Below are 25,951 nucleotides of genomic sequence, written 5' to 3'. Positions count from 1 at the left end.
TGCTGCACTGTTCGTGGCATTGAAGGGGCCAGCAGCGGAAATCCTACAGACGATTCCCGAAGGAGAGCGGAACAATTATGAAGCATTGATGGCTGCTGTAGAACGACGTTATGGAAGCGAGCATAGAAAACAGATATTCCAAATTGAGTTGCAAAACCGCTACCAAAAAGCAAATGAGACATTGCAGGAGTTTGCTTCAGATGTTGAAAGGTTGGCTCATCCCGCAAATGCGGACGCACCCGTGGAATACACCGAGAGGGTAAAAATCCAGAGTTTTATAAATGGCATACGAGACGTGGAAACGAAGCGAGCTACATACGCAAACCCAAAACTGACATTTGCTGAAACGGTATCACATGCATTGACTCAGGAAACGGCCTCACTATTGAGTAAACCACCATACAAAGCTCATCGTGTGGAAGTGGACAGACCAGATTGGGTAGACACAATTTTGGAAGCACTGAAGGGATCACAACAGAAAAATGCCGGAGTTATTAAATGTTTCAAGTGCGGCAACCCAGGTCATATTGCACGACATTGCAGTAGCAATTCCAATAGTTCCAACAATGTGGGTGGCCGTAAACGCAGAGCTGAAGGAGACGAGCAAATCTCCAAATCCACTCAATCGTTAAACTAAAGCGAGTCAGCCGCAAGGGGCGACAGCTGGCTCCCTCAATTGAATGCCCCATAATCTCTATCTCGCAAATTGGAAGAAGGTCAAGCAATCTTACTGTCGGAGGACATGTGGATGGAAAGGAACGTTTACTGACTGTAGATACGGGTGCATCTCATTCCATCATTCGAGCGGATTTAGTCAACAAGAAGATAACACCATTGCATGGAGCAAGATTGCGTACAGCCACTGCAGAAGACAGCACGGTTCTAGGAGAAGTATCATGTGAAGTCGCAATTGGGAACGTCACGGTAGTACACAATTTTATAGTGGCAGAGATTGTTGATGAAATCATAATTGGAGTGGACTTCTTAATCGACCAGGGCATCAAGATCGACATGCAAAGCAAGACGATGCGATATAAGAACATGGATGTACCACTTAATTTCGGCTACGAGAGAGGCTACAGCAGTAAACGAGTGCTGGTGGAAGAGAGTCAGCGAATACCACCAAAATCCGAAGCAGTCATCTGGGCAAAGGTTGATGGAGATTGTGGGACAAACAAATTGTGGGTTGTCGAAGCAGCAAACAAATCAGCACTGAACATACTTGTAGGAAAAACCCTGGCTATGACAAAAATAGATGGACGTGTTCCGGTAAGAGTACTCAATGAGTTCAATTCACCACTCAAACTGACTAAAGGAGCTATTTTGGGAAGATGCCAAGAGGCTGAAGTAGTTATTAACTGTGAACAGCTCCAGGAACACGTTTCAGCTAGTAATACTAATCTTTCAAATGACATCACGGCATGGACGCAGGGGCTAGAGGAAGCATATCAGAGTAAGGCAAAACAACTGCTCCTAAAGTACGCGAACATATTTGACCAGGATGGTTCTAAACCAGGCCGCACCAACGTTGTGAAACATCAAATTGACACTGGAGATGCGAGGCCGATCCGTCAAGCTCCACGTAGTGTTCCACTGGCGAAGCGGCAAGTTGTGAGTCAAATTATACAAGAAATGAGCGACAGCGGCGTCATCGAACCATCAGCTAGTCCCTGGAGCTCACCGGTAGTACTTGTAAAGAAGAAGGATGGAAAAATGAGGTTTTGCGTGGACTACCGGAAGTTGAATGACGTTACGAAAAAGGATAGCTACCCATTGCCAAGAATTGACGACACTCTGGACTCGCTCTCTGGTACGAAATGGTTTTCCACACTGGACTTGAAAAGCGGCTACTGGCAAGTGGAGGTAAAGGAGGAAGACAAAGAGAAAACAGCCTTCAGCGTCGGAGATGGTCTTTGGCAATTTACAGTAATGCCCTTTGGACTATGTAATGCACCAGCTACTTTCGAGAGACTCATGGATCAGGTATTGAAAGGACTACATTGGAAAACATCCTTGGTGTACCTGGACGACATCATCGTATTGGGCAAGAATTTCGATGAACATCTTAAGAACTTGGAGGAAGTTTTCCAAAGAATAGCTGGCGCTGGTCTGAAGTTAAGTCCCAAAAAGTGTGTGCTGTTTAAAAAGGAAGTAAATTATTTGGGTCACAAGGTAACGACAGAGGGCATCTGCACTGCGAACGAAAAGATAGAGGCTGTAAAGGATTGGCCAAGACCACAGAACCTACATGAATTAAGAAGTTTCCTTGGGCTGTGCATATATTACCGCCGATTTGTACAAAATTTTTCCAGCGTAGCCCATAGCCTCCATGAGCTTACAAGAAAAAATAAAGCTTTTGAATGGAAGGAGCAAGAGGTGGCTTTCCAAACATTGAAGGAGCGTTTGTGCACTGCCCCAATGTTAGCATATCCGATTCCAGGAGCAACATTTATTCTAGATACAGATGCGAGTGGATATGCTATAGGAGGCGTTTTATCACAACTGGTCGATGGACAGGAGAAGGTAGTTGCATATTACAGCCGTTCGATTGGAAAACCAGAGAGGAACTACTGCGTTACGCGGAGAGAGCTGTTGGCATTGGTAGAGTGCGTTAAACATTTTCACAAATACCTCTACGGCCAGCGATTCCGTGTCAGGACAGATCACGCAGCTTTAAAATGGCTACTGCAGTTCCGTAATCCGGAAGGACAATTGGCACGGTGCATCGAGCGACTACAAAGCTATGACTTTTCCATTGAGCATCGAAAAGGTAGTACCCATGGAAATGCCGATGCATTGTCACGAAGACCATGTAGTTTGGAATGCAAGCAATGTTCAAAAGCCGAGGCTAAAGAAGACATTATAGATGTCCGGCTAATGACTATAACATGTACAGATGAATGGGACAAGGAACAGCTAAGAAAGTGCCAGCTAGAAGATGCAGATCTGTCACGTGTTATGCAAGGGCTCGAACGAAATGAAAGACCAAACAGAGAAGAGATATCAGCAGAGAGTCCCATTGCGAAGTCATATTGGGCACAGTGGAACAGTTTAGAATTGATATCCGGTTGCCTTCATCGAGTATGGGAGAGTGAGGATGGTAAATACAAGAATAAACTGATAGTTGTTCCCAGAAAGAGGATTCCTGATGTGCTCAGCGAGCTGCATAATGGTCCAAGCGGAGGTCATCTTGGAATCACGAAGACGCTCGAGAAGATTAAACAGAGATTCTATTGGGTTGGTTGCCGTCAGTCGGTCACTGATTGGATTGCGTACTGCGAGGTTTGCAGCAGAGCGAAAGGGCCCAGAACACGAAGTCATGGCCAGATGAAGCAATATAACTCAGGTGCGCCATTTGAAAGAATCGCTATGGATGTCGCCGGTTCATTTCCTACTAGCAACGACGGAAACAAATATGTACTGGTAGTTATGGATTATTTCAGCAAATGGCCAGAGGTATACCCAATCCCAAATCAAGAAGCGGAAACGGTAGCAGAAGTGTTTATAAACAATTGGGTTGCAAGGTATGGTGTACCAATGGAGTTACATTCTGACCAAGGCAGGAATTTCGAATCAGCTGTGTTCCAGAAAATGTGTTAGTCATTGGGCATTCGAAAAACAAGGACAACTGCATTGCATCCTCAATCCGATGGTATGGTAGAACGATTCAATAGAACATTGGAGGAGCACTTAAGGAAAGTAGTGGACAAGTACCATAAAGAATGGGATACCCGCATACCATTATTCTTGATGGCTTACCGATCAGCAGTGCATGAGACAACGGGCCAAACCCCTGCAAAAGTAATTTTTGGCAATGACCTTAGACTGCCAGCTGATTTGAAGTTTGGGATAGATGCCAATGCGGAGAGAAATGTTAGGAAATCCACTAGTGATTTGGAAGAAGAGCTAAGAGAGATACATGATCTGATAAGGCAACGAACAAAGATTATGAGTGACAAGATGAAAGCCAGATATGATAAAGCAATTAATTCAGAAGGTTTTCAGGAAGGAGATTTGGTGCTGTTATACAACCCACAACGTAAAAAAGGTTTGTCCCCGAAATTGCAGTGTAATTGGGAAGGCCCATACAAAGTTGTAAAACGGATCAACGATGTAGTGTACCGCATACAAACCATCGGTAAACCACGAACCAAAATGAAGGTGGTTCATTTGGAAAGGCTAGCAACGTTTCGATCGAGAGATTTGTCTGATCGGGACGATCAGACTTAGGTGGAGGGCAGTGTCACGGATATTAGCATCACTAAATTATCCCATCACTAAGGCGATGCTAAGGCCATGCCAAGCAGTATTTACGTTAATAATTAAATCAAGTATACACATATATAAGGCAGCCCAGAGAGATGTCACACACAGATGCATTTACTTATATGCCTATGTGCGCGCGAGAGACTGTAAACTACAAACATTCACATCAATAATTCAATCTTTATGTATCTACATAAACGAATAAATAATTGCGTCTACACATATGTACGTATACGAGCAGCGGAGCGGCAATGCACAAACACATGCATATATCTTATCTGAGTTGTCACAAGAGAGAGCAATAATTTGTGCACGTAGTTGTGGCTGGCGATTTTGTAGCCGAAACAACTAGTAAGTTCTGGAAATCGAAGAGCCTAGAAGTATGCAGCGTAAACTATAAAAGCGGGGCAAGCGAGTAAGAAGTAATTCAGTTTGATTTGAGTTGTCAAGCAGTTACGACTAAGACGATATCTAGCGAGCAATAGCAGTATTATTTTGAATAGTGGAGTTTCATTTGAGCTATCAGTTTGGTTATTAAGCAATTCGTTGCACAGTTTGAGTGTTATTGTGAAGTATTTTAATAAAGGCCATTTTTCCATTATTCAATATTGGAGTTATTTATTCAACAGTTTAGCGATACGAACCTAGCAAAAGGGCAAATAAGAGGAATTTGCAGCAAATACGTTACAATATGTAGTATGTAAGTGTGACGCAAAACGAAAATTTCGAGTAGAATAGAGGATACCTTCATAAAAAATAAAATAAAAATATAAAAAAATTATGTGATGAGAAAGAAGGCAGAGTTTACTAAAAAAATGTTTAATTAAAGAAAAAAAAAATTACTAAAATTGCGAAAAAATTAAGTGAAGTGAACAAACTGTTCCATATAAAAACGCTATAAGTGCACTTGGGCTTTTTTCCGGGTTTTAATGTGATCATTGTGGAAATTTGAAGATTCGAATATTCGGATATTTAATGTTGGGATTCCCATTGAGAAGTATGTACGTAATTAATTTGTATTAAATTTTTAAACGCTCCATTTCATGAATATATATGACCATATCTACCATAAAATACCGTCTGTGAACGTCTGTGATATACTACTAAGATATAACAAAGCAGAATAAATTAGAAAGAAAAGAAAAGCAAACAAAAATAAAATAATTATTTACTCAAACATATTTACTAAAATGAAATTAATTTCATAACTTTAAGCGTGTAACGTAACGTTACAATAACGTAACTCCCCCTGTATTTCCTTATTCACCTAAACCTGAACCTCCCTGTACTTATTTTGCTATAGCATAGCCAACAACCACTTCTTTTATAGCATATTCAACAACCAACTAAATTGCGAACCAATGAAAATCACAATAATGGTGCGTTGAATTCTCAACCAGTTTGCGTCACCACCCATATAAACACTGAATTTGCATTTTCGCAATTCAGTCCTCGCAGGTGAGCCAGCGGGAGTGGATGTCTTTTTAAAGACATATTTTTCCCTCCTGCTAGCTGGCTGAGTGGAAGGGGCGCCGTCATGGCGCGAGTCACCATTCACTTAGGTAAGGACGACGGGGAGGATGCCTTGTGCTACTTTGCCCCCCGCGCCCTCCTAGGTGTTGAGTGGCCCGACGCCCTCATGGCCATTTAACCCCTCCCCCTCAGTTCTAGCTTAGGCTGGCTGAGTGGAAGGGGCGCTGTCATGGCGCGGGTCACCCTTCACTTAGGTAAGGACGACGGGGAGGATGCCTTGTGCTACTTTGCCCCCCGCGCCCTCCTAGGTATTGAGCGGCCCGATGCCTTCATGACATTTCACCCCTTCCCCTCAGCTCTGGTTTCGGCCGTGAGCCGATGCGTGCGCACAGGGGCTACCGCTGTGCCGTTAAGGTGCACTTCCCCTCCGCCCACGGGTCGACCCACGGTGTATCGGCTGGTACAACCCCGCCCCCCTTACGCACCTTCTACTAGTGTGCAAGTAGGGAGGCGGGGGTGTCCAGCGGTGAAACCAGCACTAACGAGTCCTCGCAGTCTCTTCCTGACTGACCCCGCGACTACCACAGCTGCCGAAGAAGAGCGACTAGAGATCCCGTTGCAGCCGACCGACCAATATCAGCCCGTTGGTACGCCTATCCGACCCCGCCCGGAACACGCAGCCGCTGTCCAGGTAAACCCCGTCGCCGGCCTATTTTCTCTCTCTCTCTCTGCCCTGGTACGCGATCCGTAGCCCACCGCCGCTGCCGTCGCACCGTCACCCCTCTGGTGCCACCGCTGCTACGACGACCGTTGGCCGTTTGCCATCCTACCGCCGTTAAGCCGCTGTATCCGTCCCGCCGCTGCTACGACGACCGTTGGCCGTTCGCCATCCTACCGCCGTTAAGCCGCTGCATCCGTCACGCCGCTGCTACGACGACCGTTGGCTGTTCGCCATCCTACCGCCGTTAAGCCGCTGCATCACCGTCCATCCAGTTCGCTGGTGCCGTCACTTCGTCTATACCGCTACACCCATCCGTCCGCTAATACTGTCCGCCGTCCAGCCACTGCGCTCATACTAATGTACCAATCCGTCCGCTAATACTGTCCGCCGTCCGGCCGCCGCACTGATCCCGCCGCTGCTCCCGGACAACCGTACCATCCCGCCCGCTACTGCACCGCCGCTAAACCACCGTACCGACCCCTCCGCTACTACTACGCCTATTAGCCACCGCCTCCATCTTTGCACGGAAAGCTGCTGTCCGCCTAATATCCCCAGCCGTGTGTGCGTGCGTTCGTAACACATAAATATCGTGTATTTATTCAGTAGGGGTTTGTGGGACCTTTACTCGACTCTGGATTGACTGAGTGTTACCCCAGCCTTAGACAAAACCCACCTCATAAGCGACATAAACAAATTAAGGTTATGGGATCTAAGCATCCGATTAATGGATATATAATCCAACAAAGCCTAATATACAACGTGAAATTTTCCGATTCAGTCAAGTTGCATTTAAATAATAATAAACTAACTTGAAATAAAAGAATATATAATAAAATAAAATCAGAAATAAAATAAATTAGCATGAAAGACAATATAAAAAATTGTATGTTATATTTTTGTAACCGTTTTTTTTTTTTTTTTGTTCAGTATAAGACGTACTTTATCTAAAATGAGGATTAAATCTGCAAATGCAAAAACATTTTCGGGCAAATTTGCCATTAATTGTTATAAATAAATTTAGTTAGTTTCAACAAAAGTTAACTCATTATTTGTGATTTCATGTTTTTTTTTGAAAACAACTAAAGTAAAAAACAAAGAATTTGTTGAATAAAGACCTATGTATTTATGTGTAAGTGAAATTTGCAAAATGGGCCGGTCAAAAATTAATTCTATTTAAGATTTTTTGGTACGCTACAAATTATTTTGGAACAACTTTCTAGGATTTTGGTAGAGGCTATTATAGGTAAGTGGCAACAATGGGAAACTATGTTTTAATCTTTCACTGTCTAGCGCGACCGCTTATGTGGGTTTCTGTCTTAGAGCACTTGCATAATTGGTCCACAGATGGAGCGCTTTTGTGCAAGAAAGTAAATATCGATATTTGGAGAAATTGTTGCATTTACAAAAAACTTTTTCTATTAATTATAAACAAATAGAGTAATATTTGTTAACAAAAATAGGCCCATGCACTGCAGCTGATCCATACGAATCGATTCATATAACTTTTATATGATTTTACGTATGCTAACTATGCGAAACCGCCTGTCAATTGATTGAATGGACATTTTGTTAGCGTATTAATATATAGATAGTAAGTTCAGCAACGTTTTAGCGGCGGCCACCGTGGTGTGATGGTAGCGTGCTCCGCCTATCACACCGTATGCCCTGGGTTCAACTCCCGGGCAAAGCAACATCAAAATTTTTAGAAATAAGGTTTTTCAATTAGAGGAAAATTTTTCTAAGCGGGGTCGCCCCTCGGCAGTGTTTGGCAAGCGCTCCGGGTGTATTTCTGCCATGAAAAGCTGTCAGTGAAAACTCATCTGCCTTGCAGATGCCGTTCGGAGTCGGCATAAAGCATGTAGGTCCCGTCCGGCCAATTTGTAGGGAAAATCAAGAGGAGCACGACGCAAATTGGAAGAGAAGCTCGCCCTTAGATCTCTTCGGAGGTTATCGCGCCTTACATTTATTTTTTTTTAAGTTCAGCAAATCTTCCTGCAATTTAGCATACAGCCGATCCATCTAGTAACGCCTCGATGTACTTTAATGCAATAAAGACCATCCATCATCGCCAGTTTAAATATTTATGTGCATTGTTGAAAGCACCTTTAATGTCTAACTTATCTTCGAAGGCTTTCTCCACGTTTATAACCACCCTTTGCAGAGCCGTGTCTACCGACTTGCCTCTGCATATTGTGTTGTGGATAATAGTTTTTTATCCATGTTGAACTTCTTATAAACATCAAGAATGGAGTACATGATTTACACTCATATCCCGGCCCTGAGTGACTGACAATTTTTATAAAAAATGGCAACTGTTCCTATAATGGTTAATGTTTCAATGAAAGACAAACAATAACAATTCGTCGCTGCGCTAACGAAATACATAACTGTTTTTCTTCAATTTTTTTTTGTATTGCATATTTTATTATCACTATATAGAGCCCACATTTCTGCATATGCCTTTTTTTTATATCTCTTTTGGTTTAGAAGTGATCGAAAACAGCTATGTGCTCACAGTACTAGAAGTACTCTGAAAAACGGTTATCTACTTACTCACTAGCTTATAATTTTTTTTAATCGCTGGCGAAAGTGCTTTGATTTAAATGTAAAAAATAATTACGAACCACCTCGCTTCCCAAGGCAGCCGGTTCTATGAAACGGAGCGACTCGGGGTTTTTCCCGACCAAGGGCTGTTATTTCAGTGTAACCCCATTCGCGCCATACTGCCAGGCCACAAACCCAACTACACCGGGTACCCAAATGCTTTCCCAGGGACGTCCAGTCCCAGGGCCACAACAGCAATTGCGTCCTGGCCTCCCTCAACTCAGACGTAGTCACCTATCACTTATCACTTACCCCCAGAGTGACGACGTCTCCCCCGTTGCACATCAGAATTCTGCAGTTAAACTGTTATGGGTTAACTGGGAAGATCACGGAGACAGTTGATTTCATGAAGCGGCATAACATCCGCATTGCAGCGATCCAAGAGACCAAACACACAGCAAGATCTGCTCTGCAGACCAGCTCTGGACATAACGTCCACAGAAAAGATCGCAAGAGCGGAAATGCAGGCGGTCTCGCGTTTATCACCCACCATACAGTGCAATATAATCTATTTGATCCCGGCATCGGCATTACGCTACCGACTGTCTTACACCATAAAATCTTGGGTGTGACCTTCGATCAGGATCTAAATTTTGGATTGTACCGAAAATTCAGAATAAAATCCTCAAATCTTTTTACATCAGCACTTGGGGTTAAAACAAAGAAACGCTCATTACTACTTAGGAAGCAATTGGCCGCCCGATGGCATGCTGCGCGTCTCCGATATGGTCCCACAGCCTAAAGGTTACTCACTGGAAGAAAATACAGGCCTGCCAAAATACTGCCCTCAGACCGCTACGGGCGGGCTGTCTTCTTATGTCCCCAGAACACAACGTACACAATGAGGCGAGAGTACTCCCCATTAGGGAGAGAAATGAAATGCTAAACAAACCGTTTCTGTTGAATACCCAGAAACCTGGGCATCCTAACAGATATCTGATTGATGAAGCTACACCTCCCAGGGGCTTAAGGGGTAATCGCCATAAGCATTATGAGGAGTAACAGCAAAAATTGCATGCATTTCCCTACCGCCAAAAGAAAATTTGAATCATGTTTGAAATCAGCTATGTGCTATAAAACGGCGCAAATATTTATCACGCCGTAATGGGTTAAAAAACATGATTTTTTCCTTCACACATCAATAACGTACTTTCCATAAAATATATCAAAAATACGACTTTTTCAAAATTTTGCAAGTGGACACCAGAAATAAGTTTTTTTGATCTCCTGAAAAGTTGATGAAAAACACATAACTGTTTTTGTGAGCGCAGCGACGAATTGTCAGTCAACGAGCGCAAGAATATGGGTGTTAGTCTTATGCGCCCGTCAAAAATTATTTCAAGCCGTTTCATTTGTAGCATGACAGGAAATTTACCATCTGGGCCAAGAAACCTTTAGTCCCGATGTGAGCTATGGCTCCTGGATCAGCGCCAATATGAGCTTAGAAGGAAACATCTGTGTGGATCCCGGCAAATATTGAGAGCATTACCAATTACATACATTTCTCCGCAAAGAAGTGCGAGAAATAATATTCGTACCCTCTTAACAAAATCTATCCAATCTAGTTGAACTTTAAATCTTTTGATACAAACAAAAACTCATTTCAACTTACCTGTATGACTTCGCAAATGAATTGCAACCTCTGTAGACGTGGCAAATTTTTTATCACACACAGCACAAGAATACGGAAAATCGCCCTTGTGTCGTCGTATGTGAATCGTGAGATTGCCCGGTATTTGAAAACCTTTACCACAAAGTGTACAAATAAAAGGCTGCATGCCATCATGCCCAGACTTATGAATCTTATACTGATCGGAGGTTTTTATTAAATCTTTACAAACATCACAACGAAATGGACCCAAATTTGTTTCAAGAAATTCCATGAGCTTTGTTTGTACAATTAACGATGGTGTCGGTGGTGATGTCTTGACAACGTCGAACGCTTCTGTCAGACGTTTATTCTTCTCTGATGAAAATTCTTTACGTAACTCATATAAGGTTTTCTGCAGTTCTTCAAGTGTACCATTGATGCCCAGCATAAGATTAACTTCCTCTAACATTTGATTAAGTTCCTCATTGCGATAGGTGGTTGAACGATAATCGGGGTGATCTACATCCCAAAGGGCTGAGTAACTTTTGTAGATTTCAATAAACGTTAGATGATCATCGGTGCTTTTGAAGTTTATAGATTTAGCTTTTAAATACCGAGTGTTTGGTTTACAAGCGATAACACCTTTGCGCTGAAATACATAATGGATAAAACAAAGCGGAAGAGAGCAAGAGAAAAACGAAAATTTATCAGTTTTTTTAAGAAAAAAATTAGGAGCTTAGTTACTTACCTTTTTAAGCCTATCAAGCAATTGATCTTCAAATATCTTATGCAGGAACTCCATTTGTTCGAAACACCATAACTTAGGCGCATACAGTCCTTTCTGTTCGTGAGCGATACTCAATTCACGCCGATAGCGTGTACGTAACTTTTGTATCTCCGTGAAGCATTCATCCGCTGACATGTTTACGCTCTTCTCTAGAAGCAATTCAGCTGAAATATCACGCATCAGATCATTTTTATTACATTGCAAATAATCAGGATGTTGTGGATTCCAGAGAGCCTCTTGTCGCCTAAAAGCATCCAATAGACAAGTAAGTACATCATGGTTATGCAGGGAACGTGTTGTTTCAGCCCAATCTTTTAAAGTATTTTCAGTTACCGATGAACTATCTACGCGATTCTACAACGAGAAGGAATGTTGAGTGCTGAGAGTGAGAGAGGCGCTAAAATTGACGAGGGATGGTAATATTGTGTACTTTCAACTTCTACAATAACAAGTACCTTAGTTTGACGCGTCGCACGCTTATTCTCAATGATATCGCGCAGAAATTCCATTTTATCGAAATATTTAAAACGTGTCTTATATTTTCCTTTACGTTGACGTGCTTTGGTCAATTCGAGTCGATAGCGTGTACGTAAACTTTTAATGATAGCATAGATCTCCGCACCATCCAATGAGTAATTCATATCACGTAATAGTGGTCGCGATAGTTCTTCGAACATCTTACGATTGGCATTGTATTTGTATTGTGGATGATTTGGATTCCAGAGCTTCTCAAAGTTTTTATAAGTCTCTAATAGGTAAAATATGACCTCAGTACTGTGCTCATTTTCATTCAGCAAGGGCTAAAAAAAACAGAGCGCTATTAAAATAATATGAAAATGGTTCCTGTCTATATCCTGGGTACCTTTTCGCCGACTTGCGGCTTTAATATACAAATCGGCAGTGGTATTAAGTCTTTGCGTTGTTCTCGCTTGTCATGTAGGCTTGGGGAATCATTTTCAGGACACTATAAGAATTTGAGATGAGAAACATCACTTTAATAAATCCCGTTAATATTGTTCTTTGGTATATACTTGAGGTACGGACACGGCAGACGTTACCCTACACTGCCACTTCGGCCGCTAAAGCTGAGATGAACAGTAATATGTATGTTATGTTATCGAACAAAGGGGTGTAAGGTTTAACTCTAGCCAACTTTAACTATAGTTTAAACTCGCACTGAAAATTCAGGCCTAAAATAAATTTGAAAAAATAAATACGTGGCGCGATTAACCTCCGAAGTGATTTTAAGCCGAGCTTCTCTTCCAATTTTCGTCGTGCTTCTTTTAATTTTTCCCACGAATGGGCGGGTCTATATGTTTTATGCCGAGAAGCTTATCATAGCAGAAATATGCTCGTAGTGCTTGCGAGGGGCTACCCCACTTAGACACTTTTTTCTAAGGGAAAGAAATTGTATGGTAAGCGGAGCACGCCACCATCACACCGCAAAGAGGATGTCAAAAATACCAAACCAGATAGTACCATTTTTTTTTGGCAAAACTGGTTTACAGGTATGGTGTTTTCAAAATCGCGATCTGATGAATTGTTGGCGTTGAAAGGAAATAGATCTCAGTTTTTCATAGAAATAATATTAATCAACAAGCTTTTACAAACACTACGTAAGTTCTGCCTACTCCAAACGGCAAAGAGATATTTAGAGAGGGATAAAAAGTACAAGCAAAGAGTCAGTGCATGTGCTGCTTGTCAACCACGTCACTTTTGGCGGCCATAATTTCGTTTATTTGGGAGCCACCATTAACACAATGCTACTTTGGAAGGAGTAACCAATTGAAAGGTACAGTACTGTGTGGGCAAATGAAGCTCATGTTCACTAATCGTACCCGTCCTGCTATGCAGTGCAGAAGCATGAACCATGACAACAGATGAGACGGCTCTGCGAGTGTTCGAGAGAAAAGTTCTTCGAAGGATTTATAGACCATGGAAGTGCGGCCACAGTCGGTAGCGTAATGTCATCGACGTCAATATCCAATAGTACTGGAATTCGCTTCGCCGACTTCTTTTACATCAAACTCAATATTAAAGACCTTTCTTTCAAAAGTCAAAAGTATTTGCCCTCCTTTACTCTATTTTCATTTTATATTGCCGGGATCTGGAAAACGTCAGAGAAAACGCAACCAATGTATACATACTTACTTACTATCCAAGTTGTGGGTGTTTGGTTTTACAATAAATTAATTGTGTGAAGGCAATAATTAAATGATGTTATTATAAGTGTTAGCACCCTTATCGTTTGATATTTGGCTTTCATAAAGTGGTTCTAATCTATGAGGTACGTACAAATTAATAAATACCCATCGCAAGGGACCAATAAAAGTTCGAACAGCATTAGAAAAAATATCTAAAATACTGTTGTATGTTCTTGTTTGCTAAAGCAGAGTGTGACTTATATAGCCACAGCCCGATACAATTTTGAGAGCATGTCTATTGCCGGGATACATTACTTTCAGCGGAATGCAAAATTTCGGAAACGGGAAAGGGATATCCTCGTTATATTATTGATCAGTTAACTACACACCATTGTACCAATTATAACGCCAGTTGAAAAAGTTAAAAACACAAGACAATGCGAATAGTTTTAACCTATAAATGGCCTTAAGACCATAGAAAAACAAGTAAGGGTGCCTAAGTTCGGGTGTAGCCGACCAATATATACTCAGTGTAAGCTTAAATTGTACAGTTCATTTCAGATAAATTGCTTTTCTACTTAACACGTGACACAACCCTTTAAAAAAAATGTCTCCCGATTTCCTCTTACAACCAAACCTGGTAAGTGATATAAGATATAGCTTATTATTCTAGTCTACGTTCCTTTGAACTTTTTTTTATATAAAAGTAGGTGTGGTCTTTAACCGATCTCGTCCATTTTTCTACAAATATTTCCTGCTACAAGAAAAATATGTTTACCCAATCTTATCACGATCCGGTAATTTTTCTTCGAGTTATGGATCCCGAAACATAGAAAACTGCTTAGTTATAAACAGGGCGGTGCCACTCCCATTTTCAAGAATTTTAATTTTTTCCTATTTCTTATTGTAATTCCACTTGGAAAAAGAAATATAATTCATATTTCATTGCAAAAATATAGCTTATTTTTTTCGTCCACAACCCCTTTAAGAATCTTTATATATAAAAGTGGGCGTGGTCCTTAACCGATTTCGTTAATTTTTCTTCGAAGCATTCCTTATAGTTAAGACAAGCTCTCTTCTGAATTTTGTTTAACGGTTTTTGATTTATGATTAATAATATTTGTAAAATTGATTTTATCATAAGTGAGCGTGCCACGCCCATTTCAAAAATGTTTTCAAATTTTTATCCAGTCTCAATATTAGTTAGTCCACACAACAAATTTCAACATTCTAAAAATAAATAAATGTAAGGCGCGATAACCTCCGAAGAGATCTGAGGCCGAGCCTCTCTTCCAATTTGCGTTGCTCCTCTTGATTTTCCATACAAATTGGCCGGACGGGACCTACATGATTTTGTGCCGACTCCGAACGGCATTTGCAAGGCAGATGAGTTTTCACTGAGAGCTTTTCATGGCAGAAATACACCCGGAGCGCTTGCCAAACACTGCCCCGCTTAGAAAAATTTTTCTTCTAATTGAAAAACCTTATTTCTAAAATTTTTGATGTTGCCTTGTCCGGGGTTTGAACCCAGGGCATCCGGTGTGGTAGGCGGAGCACGCTACCATCACACCACGGTGGCCGCCAACAACATTCTAGGTGTATTATTTATTAAAAAATCCGGTTTGGTTGTTTTCCAAAATGTTATACATATATATAAAAAGTGGGCGTGGTTATCATCCGATTCCACTCATTTTCAATATCATCTATTCTGGGTCCAGATAAGCTCATATACCGAATTTTGTGAAGATATCTCAATATTTGCTCAAGTTATCGTGTTAACGGGTGGACAGACGAACGGACGGTCGGACATGGCTTAATCAAATTTTTTTCCGATACTGAAGAAGTCTATATCTATCTCGATTCCTTTATACCTGTACAACCAACCGTTATGTTACCAAAGTTAATATACTCTGTGTGCAAAGCACGCTGAGTATAATTACTGGAAATTATTGTGAAAAAACCGTTACAGAATTATATAGAAGACATCTGTTTATTCTCAAAATATCAGTCAGAAAGTCAAAAATTATGTTGTTTAACACACGCGATACTATTAATATACGGATGAACAATAAAAACATTGAGAACGTGCCAAAAATAAAATATGTGGACCTAATAATGATCATATACACTACATTTGTAAAAATTGGTAAGAAAATTGCTTTCTTTAAGAGAATTTGCAATCTTCTAATATATAAAATTCTTCTGTCACGGTGTTAGAGGCTTAACTCCTCCGAAACGGCTCAAAATTTTGTGAGCATGTTGGGTAGGTCTGAGAATCGGCCAACGTCTACCTTTTTTTCGCTACGTGTCTAGGGTCTTGAGATCAAAACGTGGACCCGGGTACCTCTAGAATGTGTTTATACAATATGGATATCAAATGAAAGCTGTTGATGAGTGCTAAAGTACAGGATAATTTTCATACAACTTGGAGGCTGGGGTCTCGAGATATAGCCCAAAACGTGGACCCGGGTACCCCTAGAATGTGTTTGTTTATTCATTATTTTCTTATAATAGTTAACAATTTTCATAAAAATAATAACAATAAGAAAATAGTTAATGGCATTAAATGTTGATTTTAATAACAGTGGAAATGTCATATCCTTCATTTTTTTAATAGATGCTTGTGGGGCGCATACTGATAATACAAGAACATATATGTATATAAAAAAGAACAAACCAAAGAAAAGGGAAATATCTTTAAGTGAGCTTAATATAACTGTTGAATATAAAAAAACTGGAGGTGCAAAGTAAATACTTTCATATAATTAGTTATTACCAGTGATAGGATTTATAGGCGCTAAAACCTGAGAAATAGGCAAATTTAGTTTTAAAAAAAGGCAAAGACAGAACTAAATGTCCTCTCAACATCTACAGATACCAATGGCGCCCAATTCAAAACCTCAACTTCATTTATAGCTATATTTTCTGGTAATTCCACAAACTTTTCACCATTCACAATTGCGGCAACTTTTTTTTATAACTTGCAGGCCTTGATTCGATTGGAATACTATATAAAATTTTTCCAATATAATTTTAGCTACTGGTCCCTTGGCCTGTTTTAAATTGTTTTCTATGTTGTTGAGAATTGCCAATGGATTGCTAATAGGTTCACCTATGTAAATACAAATCAATAAATTAGAAACTTTATATATACGAGTAAACACAGGTATAATAATAACACAATACCTCTTTTCTGGAGCATTATGAAAGTATTTCCCTCGCTTAATAGGAAACCAAAATTTGACTGGATATAAGGCAACTCCTCTCGGATGCCCTTATTTGCAAACAATTTTTTGGCAAAAATAATGCAGGCCGCATCGTCATCAAGACCTTCAACTATTTCTTTGATCTCGTTGAAGTTTTTTGCAAAATAAGATGCTGCCTCAAGCCAAGTTCCCCAGCGCGTTAAAACATATGAAATGTTATGGTCTACGGTTACGGTCCACTTGGGAGCGTGTTCGCGCGAACACACCTAGTGACTGGCGATGGGACGAAAGTTGCGATACAAAAGTATCGAAAACAAGAAAAAAACAGACCGGCGATCACTAGCGAAAAATTGCCATGAGTTTCCGGCATGAAAAAGCAAGAAGAAGTCTGAAAAATTTTGAGAAACCACAACGAGCGAAAATTGCCATGAGTTTCCGGCAAGAAGAAAAAAGGAAGAAGAATTGTGATTTTACTGCAGCTAAATTTGTGGCAGCCCGGCGATAAAAAAAAAGGATCGTGTAACATCTGTTGGCACAACTTCAACAGCAAGGCACCAACTGCTTTATTAGCACTATTGCTACATCAACTGCACATCCCCACGTATATTTAACTAATCGCCAAACACCCTAGCCGGCTGTGCACGTATTCAAGCGAGCATTGTGGAAGAAACAAAAGACTGCAACGAGGAATTGCAGGCCGATTCCTTAGCCCAACTACTAGAAGAACAAACAGGTGGTAGTAAACCTTATCACGGTGGTGTCGTGTTGCCGCAAGCTCAACGTATATAATATCCAGTGAAGTAGGTCGGCGTTTCACAGTCACACTTAGTGAGGAAAGTTCTAGTGATTCCGATTCGTATTCGGACGGCACTAAACTAATTGTTGATGAGAACCATTGGTATCCGAGAATAAACCCCTTTCTCTACGTTTACGAGGCACACTACCACCTTTGGAAAAAGCGTCCGACACCAATTCCGCCTCCAGGGCCAGCAGTACGCTGCCGCGTAATACAATTAACGCCAAAATTACTAAGTCATCCAGATCGTAAAGGTCAGCACGAAGCTTTACCGCCACCAGGTTCATTCGATTACCTCGGACCAGAGCGCAACAACCACCAACAGTACCAACACCAACCTGCAACGACAACGACAACGGCAGAGCCAACACCAATGGCCTGCAACCCGACTTGGGTGAGTTCGTTCCAAAAAAAAAAAAATAAAGAAAATAAAAAATTTTGATTTGAATGAAAAAGCAGAAAAAATGGCGCTTGGAACGCCAAGCTAAAGTTGTATTTAAAATTAGTTTTTAAATTTACATATATAAAATTGGTTTCTCCGTTCATATTTATTTCATTAAATACACTACATACATACTACATGCAAACATACTAGGTTGGAGTGGGAAGAAAAAAAAAAATACACATAAATGATTTCCACTATTTAAGTTTAGCTTGTATTAATTATTTAACCAAAATAATTATTACATGAACACTTATGTTTTGCAACTTGACAAGATATTAAAGAATGCAACAACAGTTTAATATACAAAATTATTTACACATTTTAAAGGTTTGTTCACAAATAAACAGGCAGTTTTGTCTCAGTCAGGTTAAGCAGCAATTACCTGTTAAAACGCTCAAAACTAATTCAAACATACTCCGTTTATTTGAGAATGCATCTTATATACATTATATTGAACAAAACTCTTTAAATATAACTAAAAATGTATTCAGCAATTTACGAGTATAATTCAATTTACATAATATATACCTAAACATTAGCTTTACAAAAAGGGCATACATCTTTTTTTTTATCATTTTAATAATATATTTTGTCGCTTTAAAATGTTTGAAGTTGGCTCTATAAATTTTATTGATAATAAGCCGTCTTTATCACGTGAAACGTTTTAGCGATTCATTTTTGGAGCTCAACCATAAATTTAATGAAAATTTTGTTTGCGACAGCAGCCATTCGTCGATTATGCACGAATTGGCAAAAGGATTTCAATTTAATTTTTTTTCTTATATCATACAAATGCAATATATATATATATATATATATATATATACATATGAATCCCTATTGCGGGCAATATCCTTCGAGCAACAAGACGAAAGTAATACTATTTTCACACAGACGGCTTATTGAATAATAAAGGCAGTTTTCTACATTAAGACGCTTATTGAGCTCAATCTTCCCTACAAAATTCGAATATATAATTATTTCATTAGTAGCTAATCGAATGCCTAATGAAGTCAAAAGCATAATGCAACTCTGTTGGCCGCGTTCCGCTTCTTAGTTTTTGGTGTGTTCAGTGCTTAAAAATGTCATTTGTCAAAGTAAATGTCATTGTCTGCATGGCGGAACGATACAAGGTGGCCGCATCGAACAGCTGATTATAACCTTTTTTATTTGATTTGATACATCAACTACCGGCGCAGTACGATTTTGACATTTGTCCATCGAATTTACAAGTACATGGAATTTTGTTTGTTTGTAGGTATGTCACCATGCTGCCACCTTGTATCGTTCCACCATGATTGTCTGTCATATAGCATTGTCATTTTATTCTCTTGATATTTCATCCTTCATACTAATCGAGCAGTTACTTCTGTGTGAAAGCAAAAAATTTACGATTTCATTAGAAGGTGAAATGAGATCATTAAGTTTCTGTGTGAAAACAGTATAATATACGTGCACGTAATACATATTGCTATCGCAATTTCATCTTTATTGCTTTTGTAAACACTCTTCTTAGTACATATTAGGTATTATTATCATTATACTATGCGCATTAGCATTATACCAATTTGGTATTATGTTACACTCAAAAATAAGTTCTACTATAACAGCATAATAATTTTTGTAAGTGGAAAAAAAAGCAGATAATAAGTGATTATCGTAACAATGTACTTTAAGGGCAACCCCTTATGATAATAACCAAGACAGAACTTTATATATATTTTTTGTTAACAAAATATAAGCAAATTAATTTGAATACCTTTGTTGTTAGAGAGTATAGTTTATATTAGAAATTTAGCTAGTAATCCAATGATTTTTCAAAGAAAAGGTTTAACAACAGTATATTAATAATGAATTTTGAATAAATTTTGTAATTTAAAATGAGAATGCTGCCTATCGCAATCATTTAGAAGGCACGTAGGGTTAGCAGGTAAGGGGCCACCGGAATTTTAGGTGCGTCGGTGGCCATGGATTTTGAGGGTGGGCATAGCACCGGGCGTCGAATGCATCTTATATACATTATATTGAACAAACTCTTTAAATATAACTAAAAATGTATTCAGCAATTTACGAGTATAATTCAATTTACATAATACCTACCTAAACATTAGCTTTACAAAAAGGGCATACATCTTTTTTTTATCATTTTAATAATATATTTTGTCGCTACAAAATGTTTGAAGTTGGCTCTATAAATTTTATTGATAGTAAGCCGTCTTTATCACGTGAAACGATTTAGCGATTCATTTTTTGAGCTCAACCATAAATTTAAAGAAAATTTTTTTTGCGACAGCAGCCATTCGTCGATTATGCACGAATTGGCAAAAGGATTTCAATTTAATTTTTTTTCTTATATCATACAAATGCAATATATATATATATATAAGTTAATGATCATTGTTGGCTTCTTGGCTATATTAAAGAAATAGGCACCTACTGTAACTGTTCTTACTCATTAAATTGTAAATCAGTATGCAATGAATTTTGTATGTTTTGAAAGACTTGAACTGAATTTGAAGTTGAAAAGTTAAGCTCGATCGTGCAAGATCGTTTAATAAAAAATAAGTTTTTATTTTAAAAAATATTTTTTTTTTTTATTTGGCGCCCAACGTGGGGCTGCCATAAATTTAAGCCAATATAAAAGGATCATAGATCCTTGGCGAACTGGCAGCTAAACACCTCAATAAACGATTCCCGTAAGGAAGAGGAATTTTAAAATTACCAACTAAAGATTAATTCTTCAATCAACAATTCCTATAAGGAAAAAGAATTTTTAACTCATCAACTAAAGCTAATCAGCTCAACAAAGGATTCTCATAAGGAGGAGGAATTTTTTTAACATACATACCAACAATTTTCAAATTTTATAATTACATTGAAAATATAAAATTTTTCAACAATCAAAAAAAAAAAACATCAATCTAAACGTTATTTGTCTTCATCTTTCGAATATTAAAAGTTATTAACAACAAGAAACTTCACATTAATTTACATTATCTGGTTTAAACAATTTTATTTATTCAGAAAAAATTTTCTACAACAATCAGCATTAACATTAATAAAGGAGCCAACAATTTTCAATATTCAAAGTTTCCATTGATCAACATTTTACGAATCATATCTTCAGCAATTAAATTACTAACAAAAAGGGTCAAAATCTTAACATTCATCAATCAACGTTTGGCTTTAGTAATCAGAAAATTTTGATATAGAGGGTCAAAAGAATTCAACATCCTAAATATGTTTCATTGATAAAATATTTTGAAAATCGTTAAGAATCATGCTTTCCAAGTACATCCAATTTTATTAGTTAGTAAAAAGCAGCAAACTGTAAGTAATCAAAATTGATTGACTTTTTTTAAGTTTAATATAAAACTGCAAAAGATTGCAAGTGAATTTGTTGCGTAAATTTTTGGAAGTATTTGTCTGTGCTCCATTTTATTAATCTTGTCTCAAGTGGTTTGTTTAAAAGTTGATAAAATGAGTGTCTCGAGAGAACAGGTTTTGGAAATTTTCCAATCAAGTTATGAGAGAAATAGGCAGGAGTTCGCTGCACAATTAGAAGCAAGCGATCAAGCTAGAAGAGAATTAGAAATTCAAGTAAATAGTTTAACGTCTGCTTTAGGTCGTTTAGAACTTTCAAATTTTGAATCTTATTTACCCGTTGCAATAGACCTTTTAATAGACTCTGGAAATTGTAGTATGAATTTAATAAAGTCCTTGCCAGAGTTTAATGGCGATCCTTCCTCTTATCCAGCATGGCGCTCTTCTGCAAATTTTGCTATAAAATACTACAATGAGGGTTCTGAAAAATATTACGTTGCCAAGGATATTCTAAGAAACAAAATTACAGGCTCTGCAAATTCAACCCTTTCTTCCTTTAACACTGTTTTAAATTTTAAAGCAATTATTGCCAGGCTTGATCAGACGTATGCTGATAAACGTCCAATTTATGTATGTGTTAGAAAATGAGTTGAGTATTCTTAGGCAAGGTGATTTACAAATTAAAGATTATTATGATGAAGTTGAGAAGCATTTGACACTCATAATTAATAAGCAAATTATGACATATAGTGGTGATGAAGGTATAGATACGTTAAATGAGCGTGCTAGGGAAAACGCTTTGCGTGTTTACATTTCTGGGCTTAGGCGACCACTTTGTGACATTCTTTTTTCTTCGCGACCAAAGGACCTTCCAACAGCATTAGCTGTTGCACAAGAACTAGAGATAAATCATAAACGTTATGATTTTGCTCATACTTTTGCCATGGGTAATTTGGTTAAACCAAATAGATCTCGGCTAGTGGAAGCTCCATATAAAAATTTTCAAAACAAATCGTCAAATTCAAATGTTATTAGTAAACCCATTCCAATGGAAGTTGATCCTGGATCATCATTTTACCGTCGTCAAACTTCTTTTAGCAGTTCTAGACCCAAACAAACCAATATTAATCATTTTAATAAAAATGAGGCTAACAATACTCAACCACCACAGTTGTCTTATCCACCGGAAGTTATTAAGCGACATAGAGATTCATCTAGCTCACTTCAGAAACCACAACCTAAAAATCAAAGAGTTAATTGTATGCCAGTAGAAAATGATATAGTTTATGAGGAGTCAAGTTGTGACGAATATGAAACTGAAGATCGATTTTATGATAATAAAGAAAAAGGGAAATTTAATGAGGAAATAAATTTTTTAAACTGAAGTCGCTCCTGCCATTTATTACAAAAAAAACGGTGAATGGTCAGGAGCTACGTTTTTTAATAGATACTGGTACATCAAAAAATTATGTAAAAGACCTTCCTTACCTTAAAGGAATTAAATTTTTGGAAAAGCTTTTCAAATTAAAATCAATTAATGGGTGTAATTTAATAAATAAGAAATGTTTAATTAATGTTTTAAACCATACTTCGATATTTTATTTGTTGGAAAGTCTAACCACTTTTGATGGTATTATTGGTTATGATTTTTTAAATGAAATATATTCAAGAGTCGATATAGAAGCTGGATATTTATACTACAGAAGTGGTAAAATAGAGCTTCAGCATCTACATTGTAATCAAGTTAATCTTATTTCTCTTGCGGATGAATCTGTTCCCTTTAATGTTTGTAGTCAATTTCGTGAAATTATAAATAATAATTTAAACGCTTTTGCACATCCAAATCGGGCCCTGCCTTACAATACGAATGTGGAAGCTACAATACGTACTTCTACTGATGAACCTATCTTTAGTCGAAGTTATCCTTACCCAATATCAGCCGCAAAATTTATTAATCAGGAAATAAGTGATCTTTTAAAGGATGGCATTATAAGAAAATCGTGCTCTCTATATAATTCACCAATTCATGTTGTGACAAAAAAAGGTGTGGATGAAGAAGGGAAGCAGAAGCTTAGGATGGTTATTGATTTTCGAAAACTAAATGAGAAAACAATTGCTGTTAGATATCCGATACCTGATATTTCGGTAATTTTATCTAATTTGGGAAAATCACGCTTCTTTACAACACTTGATTTAAAATCCGGCTTTCATCAAATAATTTTGCGAGAAAAGGATAGAGAAAAAAAACGGATTTTAGTGTCAATCCAAGTAATTTTCAGCGTGCTATCGATGATGTTTTGCGGGAGGAGATAGGAAAAACTTGTCACGTTTACATTGACGATATAATAATTTTTTCAAAAGATGAAGATTCCCATATAAAAGATATTGAGAAAATACTTAAAATGTTAGGAAATAGTGGAATGAGAGTCTCTATAGAAAAATCCCGTTTTTTTAAAACAAATGTTGAGTTTTTAGGGTTTTTAGTTTCACAACATGGTATTCAGACCTGTCCAGATAAAGTACGCGATATTATAAATTATAAAGTTCCAGAAACATTACGTGGCTTGCGTTCTTTTCTCGGCTTAGCGGGTTATTATAGGAGATTTGTTAGAGACTATGCTGAAATTGTTAAGCCATTAACGAAATATTTGAGGGGAGAAAATGGACATGTTGATGCAAAAAGATCCAAGAATATTGAATTGAAATTGGATTTTGAAGCTACCTCTGCCTTTGAAAAATTAAAAAAAATAATGGCAACCGAGGACGTTCTTCTACAGTATCCATATTTCAGCAAACCATTTGAGCTGACAACTGATGCATCATCGAACGCTCTGGGAGCGGTTTTGTCACAAAATAATCGACCTATAACAATGATATCTCGAACACTTTCGTCTACGGAACAAAATTATGCAACGAATGAGCGTGAAATGTTAGCGATTGTCTGGGCACTTAGAACGCTTCGTCATTACCTTTATGGTGTTAAAAATATAAAAATTTTTACCGACCATCAGCCTCTCATATTTTCAATATCAGAAAAAAATCCTAACTCAAAAATGAAGAGGTGGCGTGCATTTGTAGAGGAGTTTTTTCCAAATTTTCACTACAAACCAGGGAAAGAAAATAAAGTTGCTGATGCTCTTTCGCGACAGTTCATTCATAATCATAGTACCTCCGATAATACAGCACACAGTGAAGATTCTTTAGGTGATGTTATTAGAAGTGTTAAATCCCCTGTAAACCAATTTAAGAACCAATTGATATTGTCAAGAGGGCCTTCGTTAACAAAGACAACAAAGATTTTTTTTAAAAACTATTTTCGGCATACTATTTGTTATGATACAATTAAAAATTTAGTTCGATGTTTAAAAGATATTGTTAATCCAAGTGTTACTAATGCCATTCACTGTGATTTAGACATTTTAGCAGAAATTCAAAATTATATTATTACCTCCTTTCCAGGAATTAAATTTCGACATACTGAATCAATTGTGATTGATTTGACAAACAGAAATGACCAACTTGAAACTGTTACTACTGAACACAATCGTGCTCACCGTTGTTTGATAGAGAATTTCAAACAAATTTCTAGTGAATATTTTTTTCCAGATATTAAGAAAGATTTAGAGACAATTATAGAAAATTGCAAAATTTGCTTAGAAAATAAATATCAGCGTAAACCGGCTAATTTAGAAATTGGTAAAACACCGGTACCTAATTATCCAGGAGAAATTTTACATCTTGATATTTTCATGACAAATAGGCAGTATTTTCTAACATGTATAGATAAATTTTCAAAGTTTGCCCTTGTTAAACCGATTGCATCCCGATCTATATTGGATGTAAAAAATGCATTGATTGAAATGTTATTGGTATTTGACGGTACAAAGACAATTGTTTAGGACAATGAAAAGTCATTTCCGTCGAATGTAATTAAAAATTTATTGAGAGATAATTTTTCAGTAGATCAATTTTTTATTCCTACTTTGCATAGTGAATCTAACGGTCAAGTTGAGAGATTTCATTCAACACTAATGGAAGTATCGCGATGTGTCAAGGAACAACAAAAATTGACTGATACTATTGATATCATATTGCTTGCGACTAATAAATACAACAATAGTATTCATTCTACAGTAAATGCTAAACCAATTCAAATACTTCATAACGGCTTAGATGAAGAACTGAGTAAGGTTCGAGAACGGTTGTTAAAGGCTCAGGAAATAAACTTAAGAAGGGTTAATTGCAATAGGAAGATGAAAAGCTATGCACCTGGAGATATTGTTTTTGTTAAAAGAAACAAGCGACTTGGGAATAAGTTTGATAAAATTTTTCTTGAGAAGGTTGTTGAAAGGGATCTTGGTACAACAGTGTTAATTGATGAAAAAAAATTCATAAAAGCAATCTTCGGTAAATTTTAGTTGGAAAATGTTGTTAAACTTTTAAATGATCAATTTTGGTTATTGTTTTATTTGCTAACAATGTTGTTTGAGTTAATGATGTTTGAAACTATATGTTTGAATTACTGTTCCTTCATCCATAATTGGCTTAACCGGTTAAGAGGCTTATTTTTTCTTGATGTAAATAACAGAGATAT

The 25,951-nt window shown here is 37.9% G+C and overlaps 1 protein-coding gene across 2 annotated transcripts in view; it reads right to left on the bottom strand.

The window, feature by feature from the left end:
- Window positions 1–25,951, bottom strand: part of rgr (regular) — a 133,086-nt gene that overhangs the window by 4,371 nt on the left and 102,764 nt on the right. The window contains exons 2-5 of one of the 2 annotated variants that reach the window (XM_067770292.1): window positions 12,305–12,406; window positions 11,898–12,242; window positions 11,404–11,796; window positions 10,677–11,304 (exon numbers count right to left, since the gene is read on the bottom strand). In XM_067770292.1, the coding sequence (XP_067626393.1) occupies window positions 10,677–11,304; window positions 11,404–11,796; window positions 11,898–12,242; window positions 12,305–12,406 (1,468 nt within the window). The remainder of the gene's footprint in view (window positions 1–10,676; window positions 11,305–11,403; window positions 11,797–11,897; window positions 12,243–12,304; window positions 12,407–25,951) is intronic. The other variant, XM_067770293.1, reaches the window with a different exon arrangement.

This window comes from Eurosta solidaginis, chromosome 3, assembly GCF_040869045.1.
Source record: "Eurosta solidaginis isolate ZX-2024a chromosome 3, ASM4086904v1, whole genome shotgun sequence".
NCBI lineage: Eukaryota > Metazoa > Arthropoda > Insecta > Diptera > Tephritidae > Eurosta > Eurosta solidaginis.
This window is presented reverse-complemented; position numbering and strand designations above follow the sequence as displayed.